At 37.9% G+C, this 15,351-nt stretch overlaps 2 protein-coding genes across 2 annotated transcripts; one reads left to right on the top strand and one right to left on the bottom strand.

Moving 5' to 3' along the window:
- Positions 1-49: 49 nt before the first annotated feature.
- LOC116306738 (uncharacterized) lies at positions 50-1,929 on the bottom strand. The gene is made up of 2 exons (XM_031716834.2): positions 1,642-1,929; positions 50-510 (listed from the first exon to the last, which is right to left on the bottom strand). The coding sequence occupies exons 1-2, from the start codon at positions 1,844-1,846 to the stop codon at positions 266-268; spliced, it is 450 nt and encodes a 149-aa protein (XP_031572694.2). The 5' UTR covers positions 1,847-1,929; the 3' UTR covers positions 50-265.
- Positions 1,930-2,035: 106 nt separating this feature from the next.
- LOC116306717 (DNA mismatch repair protein Msh3) lies at positions 2,036-15,265 on the top strand. Its single transcript, XM_089038410.1, has 22 exons — positions 2,036-2,313; positions 2,765-3,256; positions 3,677-3,771; positions 4,233-4,539; positions 4,806-4,975; positions 5,148-5,432; positions 5,581-5,665; positions 5,779-5,885; positions 6,306-6,438; positions 6,842-6,967; positions 7,347-7,408; positions 7,715-7,781; positions 8,070-8,171; positions 10,930-10,994; positions 11,532-11,756; positions 12,435-12,552; positions 12,631-12,699; positions 12,977-13,065; positions 13,323-13,380; positions 13,463-13,591; positions 13,915-14,228; positions 14,826-15,265. Exons 1-22 carry the CDS (start codon positions 2,152-2,154, stop codon positions 14,911-14,913), a joined length of 3,348 nt encoding a protein of 1,115 aa, XP_088894536.1. The 5' UTR covers positions 2,036-2,151; the 3' UTR covers positions 14,914-15,265.
- Positions 15,266-15,351: the final 86 nt, after the last annotated feature.

The following is a 15,351-nucleotide window of genomic DNA, read 5'->3' as shown; positions in this document are numbered from 1 at the left end:
CCTGGGTACTCTCAAATGCTCCTATGCACAAGTTTTGCATTTGAGGGAGTGATTGCAAGCTCAGTCTCCCAAGCAAGAGAATCATAAATAAAGTGCTCAATGTCAGCTACGGTAAGTCAAACTAGAGTTTACAAATAAAAATATCTGTAAAATAAATGTTTAAAAAATTGGCTCACAAAACTTGTGCAAGTGAAGACATCAAAAGCGGGACAAAAAAAACTATTTAAAAAAGATTTAATTACCACTAGTATCCCATATCTTTTTTTCACTCCTGAAGAATTTTCCATGATTCTTCAACAAGCTCTATCTTTTTCTCAAGTTCATGTCTGTCATTCTCAAGTTCTTTTCCTAATTCCTTGAGGGAAGTTGATGATTTAACTAATGACTGATAGTTCGATAGAAATTCTGTTACATATTTATATTTATCATCATCTTGTCCTCTGTTCAAGTCTTCACCAGTTGTAATGCCCGTGTTTTGTGTTGGTAGGTAGCTTGCTTGAGATTCATGTTCTGAATTATAAAAAAAATGTCAATTTTAACAAACCCTAAAATAATCTGTGGGTTGATCTAAGTGCATGATTACATGGAGCAATTTTCTCTGCAACTTGTCTCGCAATACAGTTGTGAGACAAGTTGCAAGAGTGTTTACACAGTGCAATGGAGACGCAATCATTGCCAAAAGTAGAAACGAATCCTACTTTTCATAACGATTGATGCAACTTGTCTCAAAACATTTTTCAAATTGCCCTATAGGTTACACGCTGCGATGCTCCAAGTTGCAGAGAAAACTGCTCTGTGTAAACGCGCCTTAAGTCAGGGCATGGTTAAACCACTGTTCAAGCCCTGAAAAACTCACAAATTGAACCCTAAAACAGCCTCTGGGCTGATCTACAACCACTTTCTCACAGATCAAATTAGGAAAACTGGAAAACTTAGAGAAAAACCTTGAAAAAATGGCGTCCCAATGTTCAATGTACTCACATAAAATGCCAAGTCTAGGAATCAGACCCAAGACCCCAGAGTTGAGATTAGTGTGCTACTGCTACACTAACCTTGATTCCACAAACCCCTTCACCCCTATGAAAACAACACTCATAATATTGTCCTGTTGCAAGGAGCACAACATAAACAAATAAATAAATAACTTTATTTAAGTGTTGATGTATCGATGTATTTAGCTTATACAACTAATTGGGGACACTGAAATGAAACGGAAATGAAGAAATAATCAAAGAAACATAAATTGTTTTAAGAATCCCAACTGGCAAGGAGGCAAACCACTTGGCTATTTACAAGCATGGTCGAGAAACTGAATTTGAACTAATCAGAAACCAAGACAAATACAGTCTCAGCTCGACCATGCTGTCTCCCATATCCGAAACTTCCCACTGAAGAGAGGGGGTTCAACCTTTACAAATGATAGCTCCCTCCCCTACCCCCACACAGATGTGCATATTAACTAAATAACTAAAAAGGAGGGCCACAAGCAACCTAGGAACCCCGTGGATAGACTTCTTAGGGACAATCTCGGGTAAGCTTAAAATTTAAAATCAAAACAAAAGAAAATGAGTCCATTTATAAAAAATCTCCTAATTTCAAGCCAGTTTTTTAGGATCTTAATAAAAAATTATCCAAACTCACTCGTATTTTCTCTTTCACTGTTCGAATGGAAGGAATTCCCTTTAAGTTTCCTCACTTCTGGACAAACTTCACTTGGATGTTCGAAAGCCACGTCTTCTGAACTCGAGCTCTGAAGATCCGACAAAATCTCCTCAAAACTCGGAGGCTTTGGAGCTTGCGAGGTCGGAGAACTTTTAGACATCAATACCAACTCTTGTAATACCATTCGGGTTGATTATGTGAAGATAAAGGTAATAAATAATGCAATTTTTTTACGAAGAGAAAATTTTTTCATGGATTTTTGAAGGTAGCCATTTCGTTTTCGTGGTGGAATCCGCTGTGCATTTGTATCGCGGGCGCATACAGTATTTGTGTACAGCGGTTTTACCCAAAAACATTGGCGGGAACAGAAAAAACAAGTTGTAATAAGACTTGTTGAATCTATGTCTATAAAAATTTCTTCAAAATCTAATCATATTTGTATCTTGAAGAGTTTTGTGTGTTGTTTTTCAGTTAGAAATCTTTGTGGTTATGCCGCGGGTGAATCTAGCGAGGCTAAAGACAGGGGCGCTTCCACGTAATAATGCGGCGAGCACTCAGTCACGCTGTCAGGCTAGGATCTCCACATTCTTCAGCACTAAAAGAACAGATGAAGAAGATGATGAAGCGCAAAGACAACTTTTATCTCGTAAGGTACGTTATCCAAATCACTGTTTCCAAATATGTAGAAGTGAGATTTCAAGAAGTTTTGACTCAAGAGGTGTCTGTCTACTCGAGGGCCTCTGCTGACACCATTGGCGGTCCTAGGGGATGGGAGGGTGGGGGAGTTTGGAGCATCAGGAAGCTCCTTTTAAATGTGCATTCTCATAATTACTGCAGTATCTTTACCTCCATTTATAGGGCTTAATGGTGATTAAGTAACTGACAACAAATATGATTTTATGGTGTACATTTACTGCTATTTTCAATATTACATGAAATAACTCAATAATTGCAAGTTGCACATCCTAATTTGTTTTTTTGCTGTCACCAGTTTAGAATGATTATAATTTTTTAATTGACAGAAGCGAAAACCAAATTTCAGCATGAAGCTTGCAACCACTGAGTCCTACTTCAATTTTTTATTTTTTATTTTTCTTTTCAGCGAATTTCAAATGAATCTACAAGTCCTCAAGATAACAAAAGGCAAAAACTTTCATCTGCAATAGTAATAGAAAATAATAACGATGCCCCAAACAACAACACTTTATCTTCTACCACACTGACTAAACTGAAAAACTTTGAAAAAGGATCAAAATACTTTGCTGGAAAAGACGAAGAACTTCAAGAATCCGAAATGCACCATGTTTCTTTGGAAGAACAGAACATTGAAAAAGAAGCTGATTGCATAATTATTGATGATGAAATGAAATCACCTGAATTTAATATTAGTAATTTTTTAAGAGAAGAAGGTCCACTGTCAAAAGCAATGTCGCCAAGTGCTTCTGAGAAGCCAGCAAAACCTGTGAATCAAAAAACTAAGAGCCCATATACTCCTTTAGAACTACAGTTTATGGACATCAAATCAAGATACAAGGATGCTATTCTTTTTGTGGAGTGTGGATATAAATACAAGTTCTTTGGTGAAGATGCTGAGGTTAGCCTTCCTAGACAAACGGAACATTTATTAAAGATATAAATATATAATCTGGTAATATATTTCTTTTTCAGGCAGTCCTCTCCCCATGAAAATTCAATTTTCCTGTACCCCCTGCCCTCCCCTTCCCTCTTCTCCCCCTTCCCTCTTCTCCCCCTCCCCCTCCCCTTCCCTCTTCTCCCCCTTCCCTCTTCTCCCCCTCCCCCTCCCCTCCCCTCCCTTCCCCCCTCCCTTCCCCCCTCCCTTTTCAATGGGAGGAGAATGGATGATTTCTATTACACAATACACCCTACTCAGACTCTCCCATCCCCTCTATGAAATTCCAATCCCAATCCATGAGATATTTATATAGTATAGTATTTTCTGCATATTAACTACACCGTAATAAAGAAATTGAATGCTATCTCATTGAATATACAGATTGCAGCCAAAGAGCTAAACATCATGTGTTCTATGGATCATAATTTTAAGTCTGCAAGTATTCCTACGCACAGGTTGCATGTTCATGTTAAAAGGTATAGAGTAGAGAGCACAGAATATTTTGCCTGTCTTTTTGCATGGCTGGGAATCAGTGGTAGTTGAAGACCACTTGCCCTGGGGTCTTGGGTTTGTTAATTCCTGTACTCTGAATTGCATATGAGTAGAGTTTGTTAGGTCTTTTTATTAGTTTTCTCTGGGTTCTCCGGTTTCAAACCTCTGCAACGCCTAACAAGCTAAATTCAAATTCAATCTGTGAGTCTTTGATCAGCCCAAAGGTTGTTTTAGGGCATATCTGAGTTTTTCATGAGAAAACAAAGTAGGAAACCTGGTACTGCAGAAGTAATTTTGAAATTTTTATTATAATTATTAAAAAAATGATAATAGCAAATAATAATACCGCAATAATAATATTAATAATAAGTTTATTAAATGTGTCAAGCAATAATAATTACCAAAATACTCTAGCTCAAAAAAGTGTAAAATAATCCAATTCTAGGCTTGTAAACAAAGGCTACAAGGTTGGTGTGGTGAAACAAATGGAAACAGCTGCTCTAAAAGCCATCGGCACTAACAAAAGCAGTCTATTTACGCGAGAGCTTCATGCCATGTATACCAAGTCAACACTGATTGGTGAAGACATGAAGATAACAGATGGAAGTGATATTGGTAGCAATAGTGAGGAAGTGGACACAAGCAGTAGTTATTTGATGTGCTTGTGCGAAGGAACGGGAACATTGGATGATAAAGATACTACACTCTCTTCAAGATCTAACAGTCATGATAGCATCACATATAGCTTTGTTGTGAGTGTTTCTCATTCATACTCATAGAAATTTGTGTTTGTCCTCATATTTCATTTTCTCTTCTCTTCTCTTCTCTTCTCTTCTCTTCTCTTCTCTTCTCTTCTCTTCCCTTCCCTTCCCTTCCCTTCCCTTCCCTTCTCTTCCCTTCCCTTCATTTTCCTTCCCTTTCCTTCCCTCCCCTTATCTTTGCCTTGCCCTTCCTTCCTATCACACCTCTTCTCTTCACTTTTCATCTCTCTACAGTACTTTTCATTTCGTTCTTTCAGGCTGTTCAGCCATCTACTGGAGATATCATATTTGATGAGTTTCAAGACAGTTCCAGCTGCAATGAATTAGAAACAAGACTACAACACATTGATGTATCTGAAATACTCATTCCTAGCACAATGACAGCAAGAACCAAGAGTTTCATCCAAGAATATGGAAACCAAGGAAGGTATTTCTGCAATCACTATTTGTTCATTGATAATCCACATCTCTTTTTTCTTTTTTTTTTTTTTTTTTCTTGTTTGCTTCTCAATCAAAATGAAACTACAGTAGTGCAAACTCTATTGATCTTTAATTTGGTATTATTTAATTAATATTTAATACTTTTAACACTTTCATAGACAAGATAACACCATTCGAATTGAAGAAATTTCGAGACAACAATTTGTCCATGATGAGGCATTGAAGATCATCACAAGCTTTACTGAAGAAACCAAAAACGATGAAACAAGTGAAGCGAAAATTAGTGATTCTGAAGAAAATCATGACCTTTTAGCAGATGCTGCCTGTGAAAATACATTATTACAACGTATCATAAATCTTCCAAGAACATCGCAGATTTGCTTTGCCACTCTCATTGAATATCTTAGAGATTTCAAGCTTGAAAAAGTCATGAAGCTCTCAAGGTAGGATTTATTTTAGTTAGAAGGTAAATATGCACTTAAAAGAGTTTTTGAGCAAGAAAACTTACAGTTTGACAGGAGCTTTTAATAAGATTTTTATACTTTATTAAATATAATTTTTTTCTTCTTTTTCTTCCTTTTCTTCTCGTAGTAATTTTGTTAGATTTTCAACTGAGGCAAGATGTATGAAATTAAATGGTTGTACTGTCGGAAATCTGGAGATATTCAAGAATGAGGTAAAGTCACTTAAAAACTGCTAAAATGTTTTCGTGATGATCATCATTATCATCATCACCATCATCACCATTATCACCTTCATTATTGTTATCATTATTATTTGTATTAACAGCGTGGTGAAGAACAAGGTAGTTTATTTTGGGTTCTCAACCATACAAGAACCAGCTTTGGCAAGAGATTACTAAAGAAATGGGTCTCACAACCTCTGCTTGATCCTAAGTAAGTAGCTAAAACACTCTCATGGGAAGCATGGGTGGCATAGCGGTGAGAGCGCTTGCCTCTCACTAATGCGACCTGGGTTCGGGTCCCGCTGAGCTCGGTGTCACATGTGAGAAGAGTTGTTTATTGGTTCTCTCCCGTGCTTCAAGGGTTTTCCAGGTTCCCCGGCTTTCCTCCCTCTGCAAAAATCAACTCCTAAATTCCAATTGGAATGAAAGTAGATGAATAGCTACTCTGTAGAAATGCCACTGCTAAATCCCATTTATTTTATTTTTATTTTTATTTTTTTTATTTATTCTTCTTCTCAAACTTTCTTTGGTAAATCAGATTTTTCAACCATCATATCTCTCCTCTCCTCATTAAATTTAATTGTCTTTTCTAAAAGCATTTACTTTTCATTGGCATCACTCTTTTCTCCAGAGAGATTGAATCAAGACAGCAAAGTATTTCAGAACTTCTGTCCACCGAAATTCAATGCCTTCAAAAGCTAAAATCCTTACTCGGCTCACTTCCCGACTTTGAGAGAGGGTTGTGTAGTATTTACTCTAAAAAGGTATGTGAATTTTTGTCAGCCCTGCTTCTCTATCCATCTTTGTTTACTCCAGACAGGACTCAACCTGGTTAATAAAGACACCATTGGGACGAGACAGACATCTGCATTGACAAGGTGTCTGTATTAACCTGAGGTCTCCGTATTAACTAGGTGTCCGTCCATAAGACTTGATTCCAGTCAGTACCTTTTTTTTTGCAACAGTGACTTATGAGATTTTGTCTTCAAAAGCCTGCAACAGTTCTTTTACGAATGAAAACTCATACAGTTGCAGCTCTGATAAAACTGCAAGGCAGGGCCCTAGAAATCATGCAACAGTTATGACATTTAATATAATGTTTGTGATAAACAAGTAATCACTCAATTTACATAGATCACTTTTAAATGGATAATTCTCTATTTCCAGTGTTCCACAAAGGAATTTGTCACCATTGTAAAAGCACTTATCAACTTATCAGACATGTTGGATTCTGCTAAAGATGTGGCGTCAAAGGAACTGTCCTCCACTCTGCTAGTCAGGACATTTGGGGAGGTAAAGTATATAATACTCTTAAATATATCTTTTTCCTTAAAAAAAACTTTTTTGAGTTGTTTTAGTCGTCAGGGTATTTTTCAAGTAGAAAATGATTTAGGTTAAATCAATGAGTTTGCTGTGTATCCTTTCCCACTATATTTCGCTTTGACAGCCAATATGTCACTCTTGAAAAATGATAGATGATAGAGACCTTTTTTAACACCTTGGACAATTATTATTCACATGTCTCTATCATTGCAAGCTCACTGTTTTTCTTGCTTTGATGCAAAGGCATGGCTACCTTTGAGGATGGAGCAAGGAACTGTGAAGGGGACTATATTGTGCTCTGCATCCTAAATACACCATTTAAGTTAGGATCTGACAATCTTGTTCTTAGGTTCCAGATTTGCTGAATGGAACTCAAACATTCTTGAGGATGATCGATGAAAGTGCAGCAAGGTGGGCATGGACTAAATATTTCAAACATGAATTACTGCTCTTGTTACGAGGTAGCACTTAATAGCCAGTGGCTAACGAACCTGTGGCCCTTGTCCATGATCAAATTGGAATTTACAAGCAGATTTTGTGGCGGGAGGAAAACTGGAGAACCTGGAGAAAAACCCTCAAAACACAAAGAACCATCTAGAAACTCTACTCACATAAGAAGCTGGGCCCGGTGAAACCCAGGTCTTGTTGCCATTACATGTAGGTAACTGAGTTCCATTTTGGAAGAGAGCTACCTATTTTTTGAATTGATTCTTGCAGAACTGGAGATAAAACAAAGATATTTAAGGATTTAACTCATTTCCCTGATATTCTAAAGTGCAACCAGGTAAGAATTAAGGCTATCTTAATGGCAGAGATTATCTTCTATAAAGAAATGTTTGTTTTTTTTACTTTGTATATTTTTTATTGAGTCATGGACTTTTTAAAACTGTGATCGTGACTGCACTTGAGTTTTGAACATCCATCCGTCTGTCCGTCCTTCCATCCATCCATCCTTCCATCCTTTCATTTATCTATTCTTCCATCCATTCATTTATCCATCCATCCAATCATTTGTTTGTTTGTTTCCAAGTGTTTACTGTAGATTCATTGACTGACCCATCTTCTGTTTTAGGAGATTCAGAGAATAACTGACGAGCTTAAATCTCACCTCTCAACAATACAACAAACTCTACAAAATCCTTCCATGGACTACTGCTGTGTGTCAGGCTGTGAAGTAAGATAGAACAAGCAAGTTTGAAATTTTATTTTGCAGTATTTAAGAGCGAAGGTCCACTAATATCGAGCATCGGCCGGTCACGGTCAAAATTTCGATTTTGCTCATTTTTGGTTTGCTGGAGGGTATCACCGAGTAAACAAACGTGGTGTAGTTAGTTTTTCAAAAAACCGCTAAAAATCTGAGAAATCCGAGAAGAACTGTTGGCCTAGCGGCGATCTAAAAAGTATGCAAATTTTCAGTTGAATCAAACAGGTCCAAAAACAACTAACGCATACAGAATAGGAAAAAGATATGAAAACTATATGTTTATAAATTGACAGAAGAGATGTTTGAGACTTGATTGGGTATAAAATAATGGTTTTAGCTGTTTATTGAAAGCGGTCAGATGATATTTAGAATTGAGTGGTATTCACACATAGATCTGACCCTTGATACGCCAAAAAAAATTTAATCAAGTGCGCAACTTTTTTTCTCAATGAAACTCACGTCATGAACTATTTAGATGTACTTCTAGAACATATCCAAAAATCAGTTTGGGTTATTGTATTTTGTGTTTATACGGAGGCCGTGAACATTGGGTATATTCGACATATACCGTGACTGAAATCGACAAGTGTTTGTTGTTTCTGGTCGCTATTTTCTCATTCGTTTCTATTTTCATCCGGAATTAAAGCGCGAAAATGCATTTTCTTTAAAAAATACCTTTTATTAGTAATTTACATTATTTTAGCAGCTACAACATTCGTTTAAGTAGATTCGGATTTCGGGACAATCCCGGTATTTTATTTTCCTATTCGGCTATTCGGCGTCTTTTTGTAAACTTTTGTATATTTTCATTTAGTTTTAAAAGATGGGCGATTCTTCGCCGCGAAGTGGATCTTATTAAAATAGGCAATGGGGAATGTCCGTGATTGTGGAATCGGAATGGAGACTGAGACGAACAGTCTCCTTTATTAACCACCCTCGCCTGGGGAGAAGGTAAAAAGGAGACTCTGCTCGAAGGGTACACTTCAAGGTGTCATGAAATCTTTTACTTGTGTTTTCATGAGGAGAAATCTTTTAAATTTAAGCAGTAATTTCTGATTGTCAGGAAAAAAACATTCGTTTGTGGTTTTACCTTTTGGGGGGGGGGGGGGGGGGGGGGGGCGGGAGGATGACCTTATGCTTTCCTCCCTCCTTCCTTTCTTCCTTCCTTCCTTCCATTTTTCCCTTGCTTTTCCTTTTTTCGTTCCTATTCCTCCCTCCCTTCCTCCCTCCCTCATTCGTTCGCTTTTATGTTTCTTTGCTTTCTTTCTTTTTCTTTTATTCCTTTTCAATTTATGGGATTTAACATTTATGTGGTGTGAAAATTCCCCGCCCTGTCCAGGGTACACAGGAAAATATTTGCTGTTAAAATTGTTGAGCTACGCATTAAATCTCCCGTATCTCCGTGCATTCACACTGTTTTAAAATGTATGCGCGTTAAACCCCCGGTCTCGTCACATTAATTCCCCGCCCTGTCCCGGGGTCGGGGTCTCGGGATCGGGGGCTTCAGTTGACTAGTGTATTACTCCGGCAGCTCAGCTGAGCAGCAAGTCGAACCGAACTTTTAACCAAAATTTTCGTCCAGGAACGTTGTTCTAATTGGGCATGTACATCTTATCATTTGGGATTTTGCAGAATGCCGACAAACGTGCATGAAACTGCTTTATAATTTGATTTAAAGACATATTATCTTTAATGGCTTTTGCATGTTCATGTTCCTTAGTTAAACTGCATTGATTTCATGCGATGTAAACCGTACCCAAAATTTTGAGATTTCTCAAAAGGAAAGTTTTTAAAGCTGAAACTATCTTATCAGGTGGAGCAGGTAAAATCTTACAGTAGGTCTTCAATTGTGTCAGTTTTACTGGCTTAATCCGACTGTTATTAATTTTCTTTAGAGAATCTACCCGAAACAAATGTTGTAACTGCTAGAATAATGTAAACTGCTAATAAAAGGTATTTTTTAAAAGGAAACGCATTTTCGCGCTTTAATTCCGGATGAAAATAGAAACGAATGAGAAAATAGCGACCAGAAACAACAAACACTTGTCGATTTCAGTCACGGTATATGTCGAATATACCCAATGTTCACGGCCTCCGTATAAACACAAAATACAATAACCCAAACTGATTTTTGGATATGTTCTAGAAGTACATCTAAATAGTTCATGACGTGAGTTTCATTGAGAAAAAAAGTTGCGCACTTGATTAAATTTTTTTTGGCGTATCAAGGGTCAGATCTATGTGTGAATACCACTCAATTCTAAATATCATCTGACCGCTTTCAATAAACAGCTAAAACCATTATTTTATACCCAATCAAGTCTCAAACATCTCTTCTGTCAATTTATAAACATATAGTTTTCATATCTTTTTCCTATTCTGTATGCGTTAGTTGTTTTTGGACCTGTTTAATTCAACTGAAAATTTGCATACTTTTGAGATCGCCGCTGGGCCAAAAGTTTTTCTCTGATTTCTTAGATTTTTAGCGGTTTTTTGAAAAACTAACTACACCACGTTTGTTTACTCGGTGATACCCTCCAGCAAACCAAAAATGAGCAAAATCGAAATTTTGACTGTGACCGCAAATTCTCGATTTTGCTCGATGTTAGTGGACATCTGCTCTAGACCTCACCAACGATCGACTCAAATTGTAAATGGCAAAAAGGGGTGATTGGGTTTCCTGTGTCCATGATGACGGTGATTAATGATGCCTTATGTCTATTTCTAGTTCCTTATTGAGGTTCGTAATGCTAAACTGAGTACAGTTCCAGCAGACTGGACCAAGATTAGCTCGTGAGTACTTTTCTAGTCACAGCATTTTTATTGGTCTGGCACTGTTGGCTTGGTTATGGAACAGTGCATGTATGTTCTTTTTCATGCGCGTGCCATAGTCTGATACAAAGTTGGTGTTCATACATTTATTGTATTTTATCAGGTCCAGCCTCGAATAGGCCCTTTGCAGCTCAGTAATCACGTGCTGATTAATTCACTGAGAGCAAAAGAATGAATATTTTGATTCCCATGGGTAAAATTTACTGGATTGCAAACAAACTTTCTACAACCTGTTTCAAGAGATCGTAATAAACTACATTTCGTAACACACTGGATACACATGATTGCATTGCGTTCTTTACAAGTAGCTAAAAAGAATCACCAATTTAAAATAAAAGAAAAAATTTTGCTCTCCAGTACAGACACGTGACCATTAGCTGCAAAGGGCCTGTTGTAGTCATTGTTTTATGGTCACTCCTGCAAATTTGGGAAAGGTCTGTTCGCAATGTTCTTGGAAAAGCATCCAGTTTTGATGTATTATGTGAATTTGATTAACAGGACAAAACAAGTTACTCGATTCCGAACACCGTTTGTCGAGGAGCACTACAAGTTGCTATGCCAACAGAGAGAGCTTCTGTCACGTGTTTGTAACCAAGCTTGGCTGGATTACCTGGACATGTTTAACCAAAGCAACACTCGTTACCACAAGGCAATTCGACTTGTTGCAATCACTGATTGCTTGATGTCCTTAGCAACTGTTGCTAAGCAGCCTGGATATTCTCGGTAATGCACAGCTTTGTTTTTATTAATTAGCTGATAATGGCATTTATTGTTAATAATAAGAAATGTAAAGATGATGATACCAGTGATGATGATGATGCCTATGGATGATGTCTAAAGGTAATGGAGTTGCAGATTATTAGTCCCGGTGGTGTGATGATGATCATGATTACAATGATGGTGATTACAATGATGGTGATTACAATGATGGTGATTACAATGATGGTGATTACAATGATGGTGATTACAATGATGGTGATTACAATGATGGTGATTACAATGATGGTGATTACAATGATGGTGATTACAATGATGGTGATTACAATGATGGTGATTACAATGATGGTGATTACAATGATGGTGATTACAATGATGGTGATTACAATGATGGTGATTACAATGATGGTGATTACAATGATGGTGATTACAATGATGGTGATTACAATGATGGTGATTACAATGATGGTGATTACAATGATGGTGATTACAGTGATGGTGATTACAATGATGGTGATTACAGTGATGGTGATTACAGTGATGGTGATTACAATGATGGTGATTACAGTGATGGTGATTACAGTGATGGTGATTACAGTGATGGTGATTACAATGATGGTGATGATGCAGATCTTGATTACAATAATGGTGGTGGTTGTGATAACAATGATATTAATTTTGTAGGCCGATAATCAAGAATGATGCTGAAGCACAGGTATACATCACGCAAGGCAGACATCCAATCTTAGACACACTTCTGTCGGAGAACGAACAGTACGTTCCTAATGACACCAAACTAAAGGTAAGCTAGCAGCGAAACGCATGCGATCCAGAAGCCGTGACAGATACTGATATCATTTATCATTGGTGTATTACTTAGGGTGATGCTACTCGGTGTATGATCATCACTGGTCCAAACATGGGAGGCAAAAGCTGTTACATCAAACAAGTAAGACGACTAATCTGAGTCCCAAGGGAATCTTGAACAAACAAGAATTGTACCTTCCTACCTTTCCTCGCTTACTAGTTTTCCTTTTTTCCTTTTTTTCCTTCCTTCCTCCCTTCCCCCTTTCCCTCCCTACTTTTTTCGGCTGCCTCTATCCCGTCCCTCTTTCTCTTTCTACCTCCTTCCTTCTTTCCTTCCTTCCTTCCTTCCCCTGTTTCCTGGCTAAAGACAAGAAAACATTTTCGCGGCAATCCATATCTATTATTTATTGTTTTGTCAGGTAGCTCTTATTGCAATTATGGCACAGATTGGTTCATATGTCCCTGCTGAGCACACAGAACTAACACCACTCGATGCAATTCATACCAGGTACGTCGTGCCTTGAGAAGTGTCCCCGACTCCACATCTACATGAATCTATGAACTGACTTCGATGCTTAGCGATACTAAATCCTCTTTTCGACATCACATTTGAGAAGAGTTTGTTAGTTTGTTTGTTAAATTATATTCGTTGAAATGTCCATAGCATTCGTATAAAACTTTGAAAAAACAACCATTGTGAAGAATCATCATTACCCCAAGACACCTCGATTTAAAATCATTTTTATCGCATTTGTTATGTCATAGGATGGGAGCTTCGGACAACATCTACAAGTGCCAAAGCACGTTTATGGTTGAATTGCAGGTAATATAATTTGTTTGGTTGTTTGTTTTTTTGGCCAATCGATTTGTTCACTTACATTTGTATATTTTCTGAATGTCTCCAGGAGGCATCACGCATTCTTCACCAGGCCACATCTCGTTCTCTCGTCATTCTGGACGAGCTGGGACGGGGTACGAGTACACATGATGGCATAGCAGTAGCGTATGCAACTCTCCAACACATTATCTCAAAGGTACATTTTTCCTAAGAACAACATGGACGTTTTTTAAAGAAAAATTTTCCACTCTTAAGAAGACGCCTTTAAACATGTTTGTTTAAGCCTGAGCGAATTGTTGAATGGCAAAATACTCTTTTATAAGTCAATGTTTCTTAAATCCAGTTCTTTGTTGGGGTTTTATTTTCATAATGATAACCACTTTTATTTGAAAATAATAAATTAAAAATATACGAAAGATGTCTAAACGACAAATAAATCGTTTTTGACAACGATGCTTTGCGCGCCTAGTTTCGGGATCGCGCGGGAACAAAGCCTGATTGTTTTCATGTTCTTCAAAGGTTGGCTGTTTGACGCTTTTCGTGACTCATTACCCCAACCTCGCTGAGATCGAGAAATCCTACCCTTATCACGTGACCAATAGTCACATGGCTTTTATGACGTCAAACGATGGTTCCTCAGAAGACACCGTTCAGGACGACTGTAATCTCAACGACTCAAGCCCTCCAGTGACTTTTCTATATAGGCTTGTTCAGGGTGTCGCTCAACGAAGTTATGGACTGAATGTAGCCCGACTCGCGGGAATCCCTAGGGATATTCTCGAGAAAGCGACCACGAAATCTCATGATTTGGAAATTGAAATCACGAGTAAGAGGTGAGAAGACTGCATCTACCTAGCTGGGAATAACTGTATTCGCAGCACGGTGTAAGGAGGGGATGAGAGGCTTGAGGATAATCGACAATCTAGCTTCAGTGTTCCATGTCGGCATAACAAAACCGCCGTCCAGCCAGATAAATCTGATTGCTTTCATTTGATATAGAGTTCCTATAGATTTGACGCTTCCACTAAGTCTGGCGTAACTTTTTTTTCGTCCTTCCCAAAAGCCTTCGCGCGCATTAATCGCCTTCCCATATGTCATTGCGAACTATAGAGGTTTTGTACCAGGAGGTGCTCATGCTCATAATACATCTTGGGCTGCCTGTGGTTAGATGTCAGAACAATATATAAAATCCCTTTGCTCTTGGGAATTTAATTCTTTCCCATGTAAAACGATTGTATTGTTCTTGTCATCTAACATGGCTGCCCTCACGTGGTGGAGTAAAGGCTCTATAGAAGAAAAAACATAAGTAACGACTTGGTACGAGTCTGGCGGCGAGAGACGCGTAATCTACTACGGCCCTTGATTATCCAAACCACAATCTTTCTCGTCATTTGTGCCACTTATTCTAATTCTACTATTTTTCCTTTGAGATGGAGAAGAAGACTCTTTAAGAAGACTTGGTTCTCTGCAAGTGCGAGTGATTTTAGACAACACAGCAAGTCAGTAAACCACAAGTAAATATACTTGAACGATTCAGTTGTGCAGGATTCTTTTGGGGGGAGGGGGGCTAAGGTTTTTATTCAGTTTTGTGTTTTGTTATGTAGGATATTTTACAGGGAAATAGGGCCTTAATTTTTAGTGGGGGAGAGCTAAAATGAAAATCGAGTCTTAAACGCAATTATCAAACTGCAGCGTTGTTAAAAACATAACTTTTCTTATGTGTCCTGTACTTTGCTAGAACAGGAAGGTAGATGAAAATCTCTAGCGGAAAAGCGATTTATCACATATATAAACCACATACATTTAGTGTTTTATGCGTTTATCGATTCTTGCTTCTGCATGGGTCACAAATATAAATGCTTCATCCGTTTATCGGTTCTTGCTTCTTCATGGGTCACGAATATAACTGGATACTCCTGGATATTCGATTCAACACTAAAGTTAGGTAGCTTCGTG

This window comes from Actinia tenebrosa, unplaced genomic scaffold (assembly GCF_029948245.1).
Source record: "Actinia tenebrosa isolate PJP-AT-01 unplaced genomic scaffold, QUT_ActTen_1.0 PGA_scaffold5__44_contigs__length_20552954, whole genome shotgun sequence".
Taxonomy (NCBI): domain Eukaryota; kingdom Metazoa; phylum Cnidaria; class Anthozoa; order Actiniaria; family Actiniidae; genus Actinia; species Actinia tenebrosa.
Note: the sequence above shows the minus strand (reverse complement) of the source record. Positions and strands in the feature narration are given on the sequence as shown.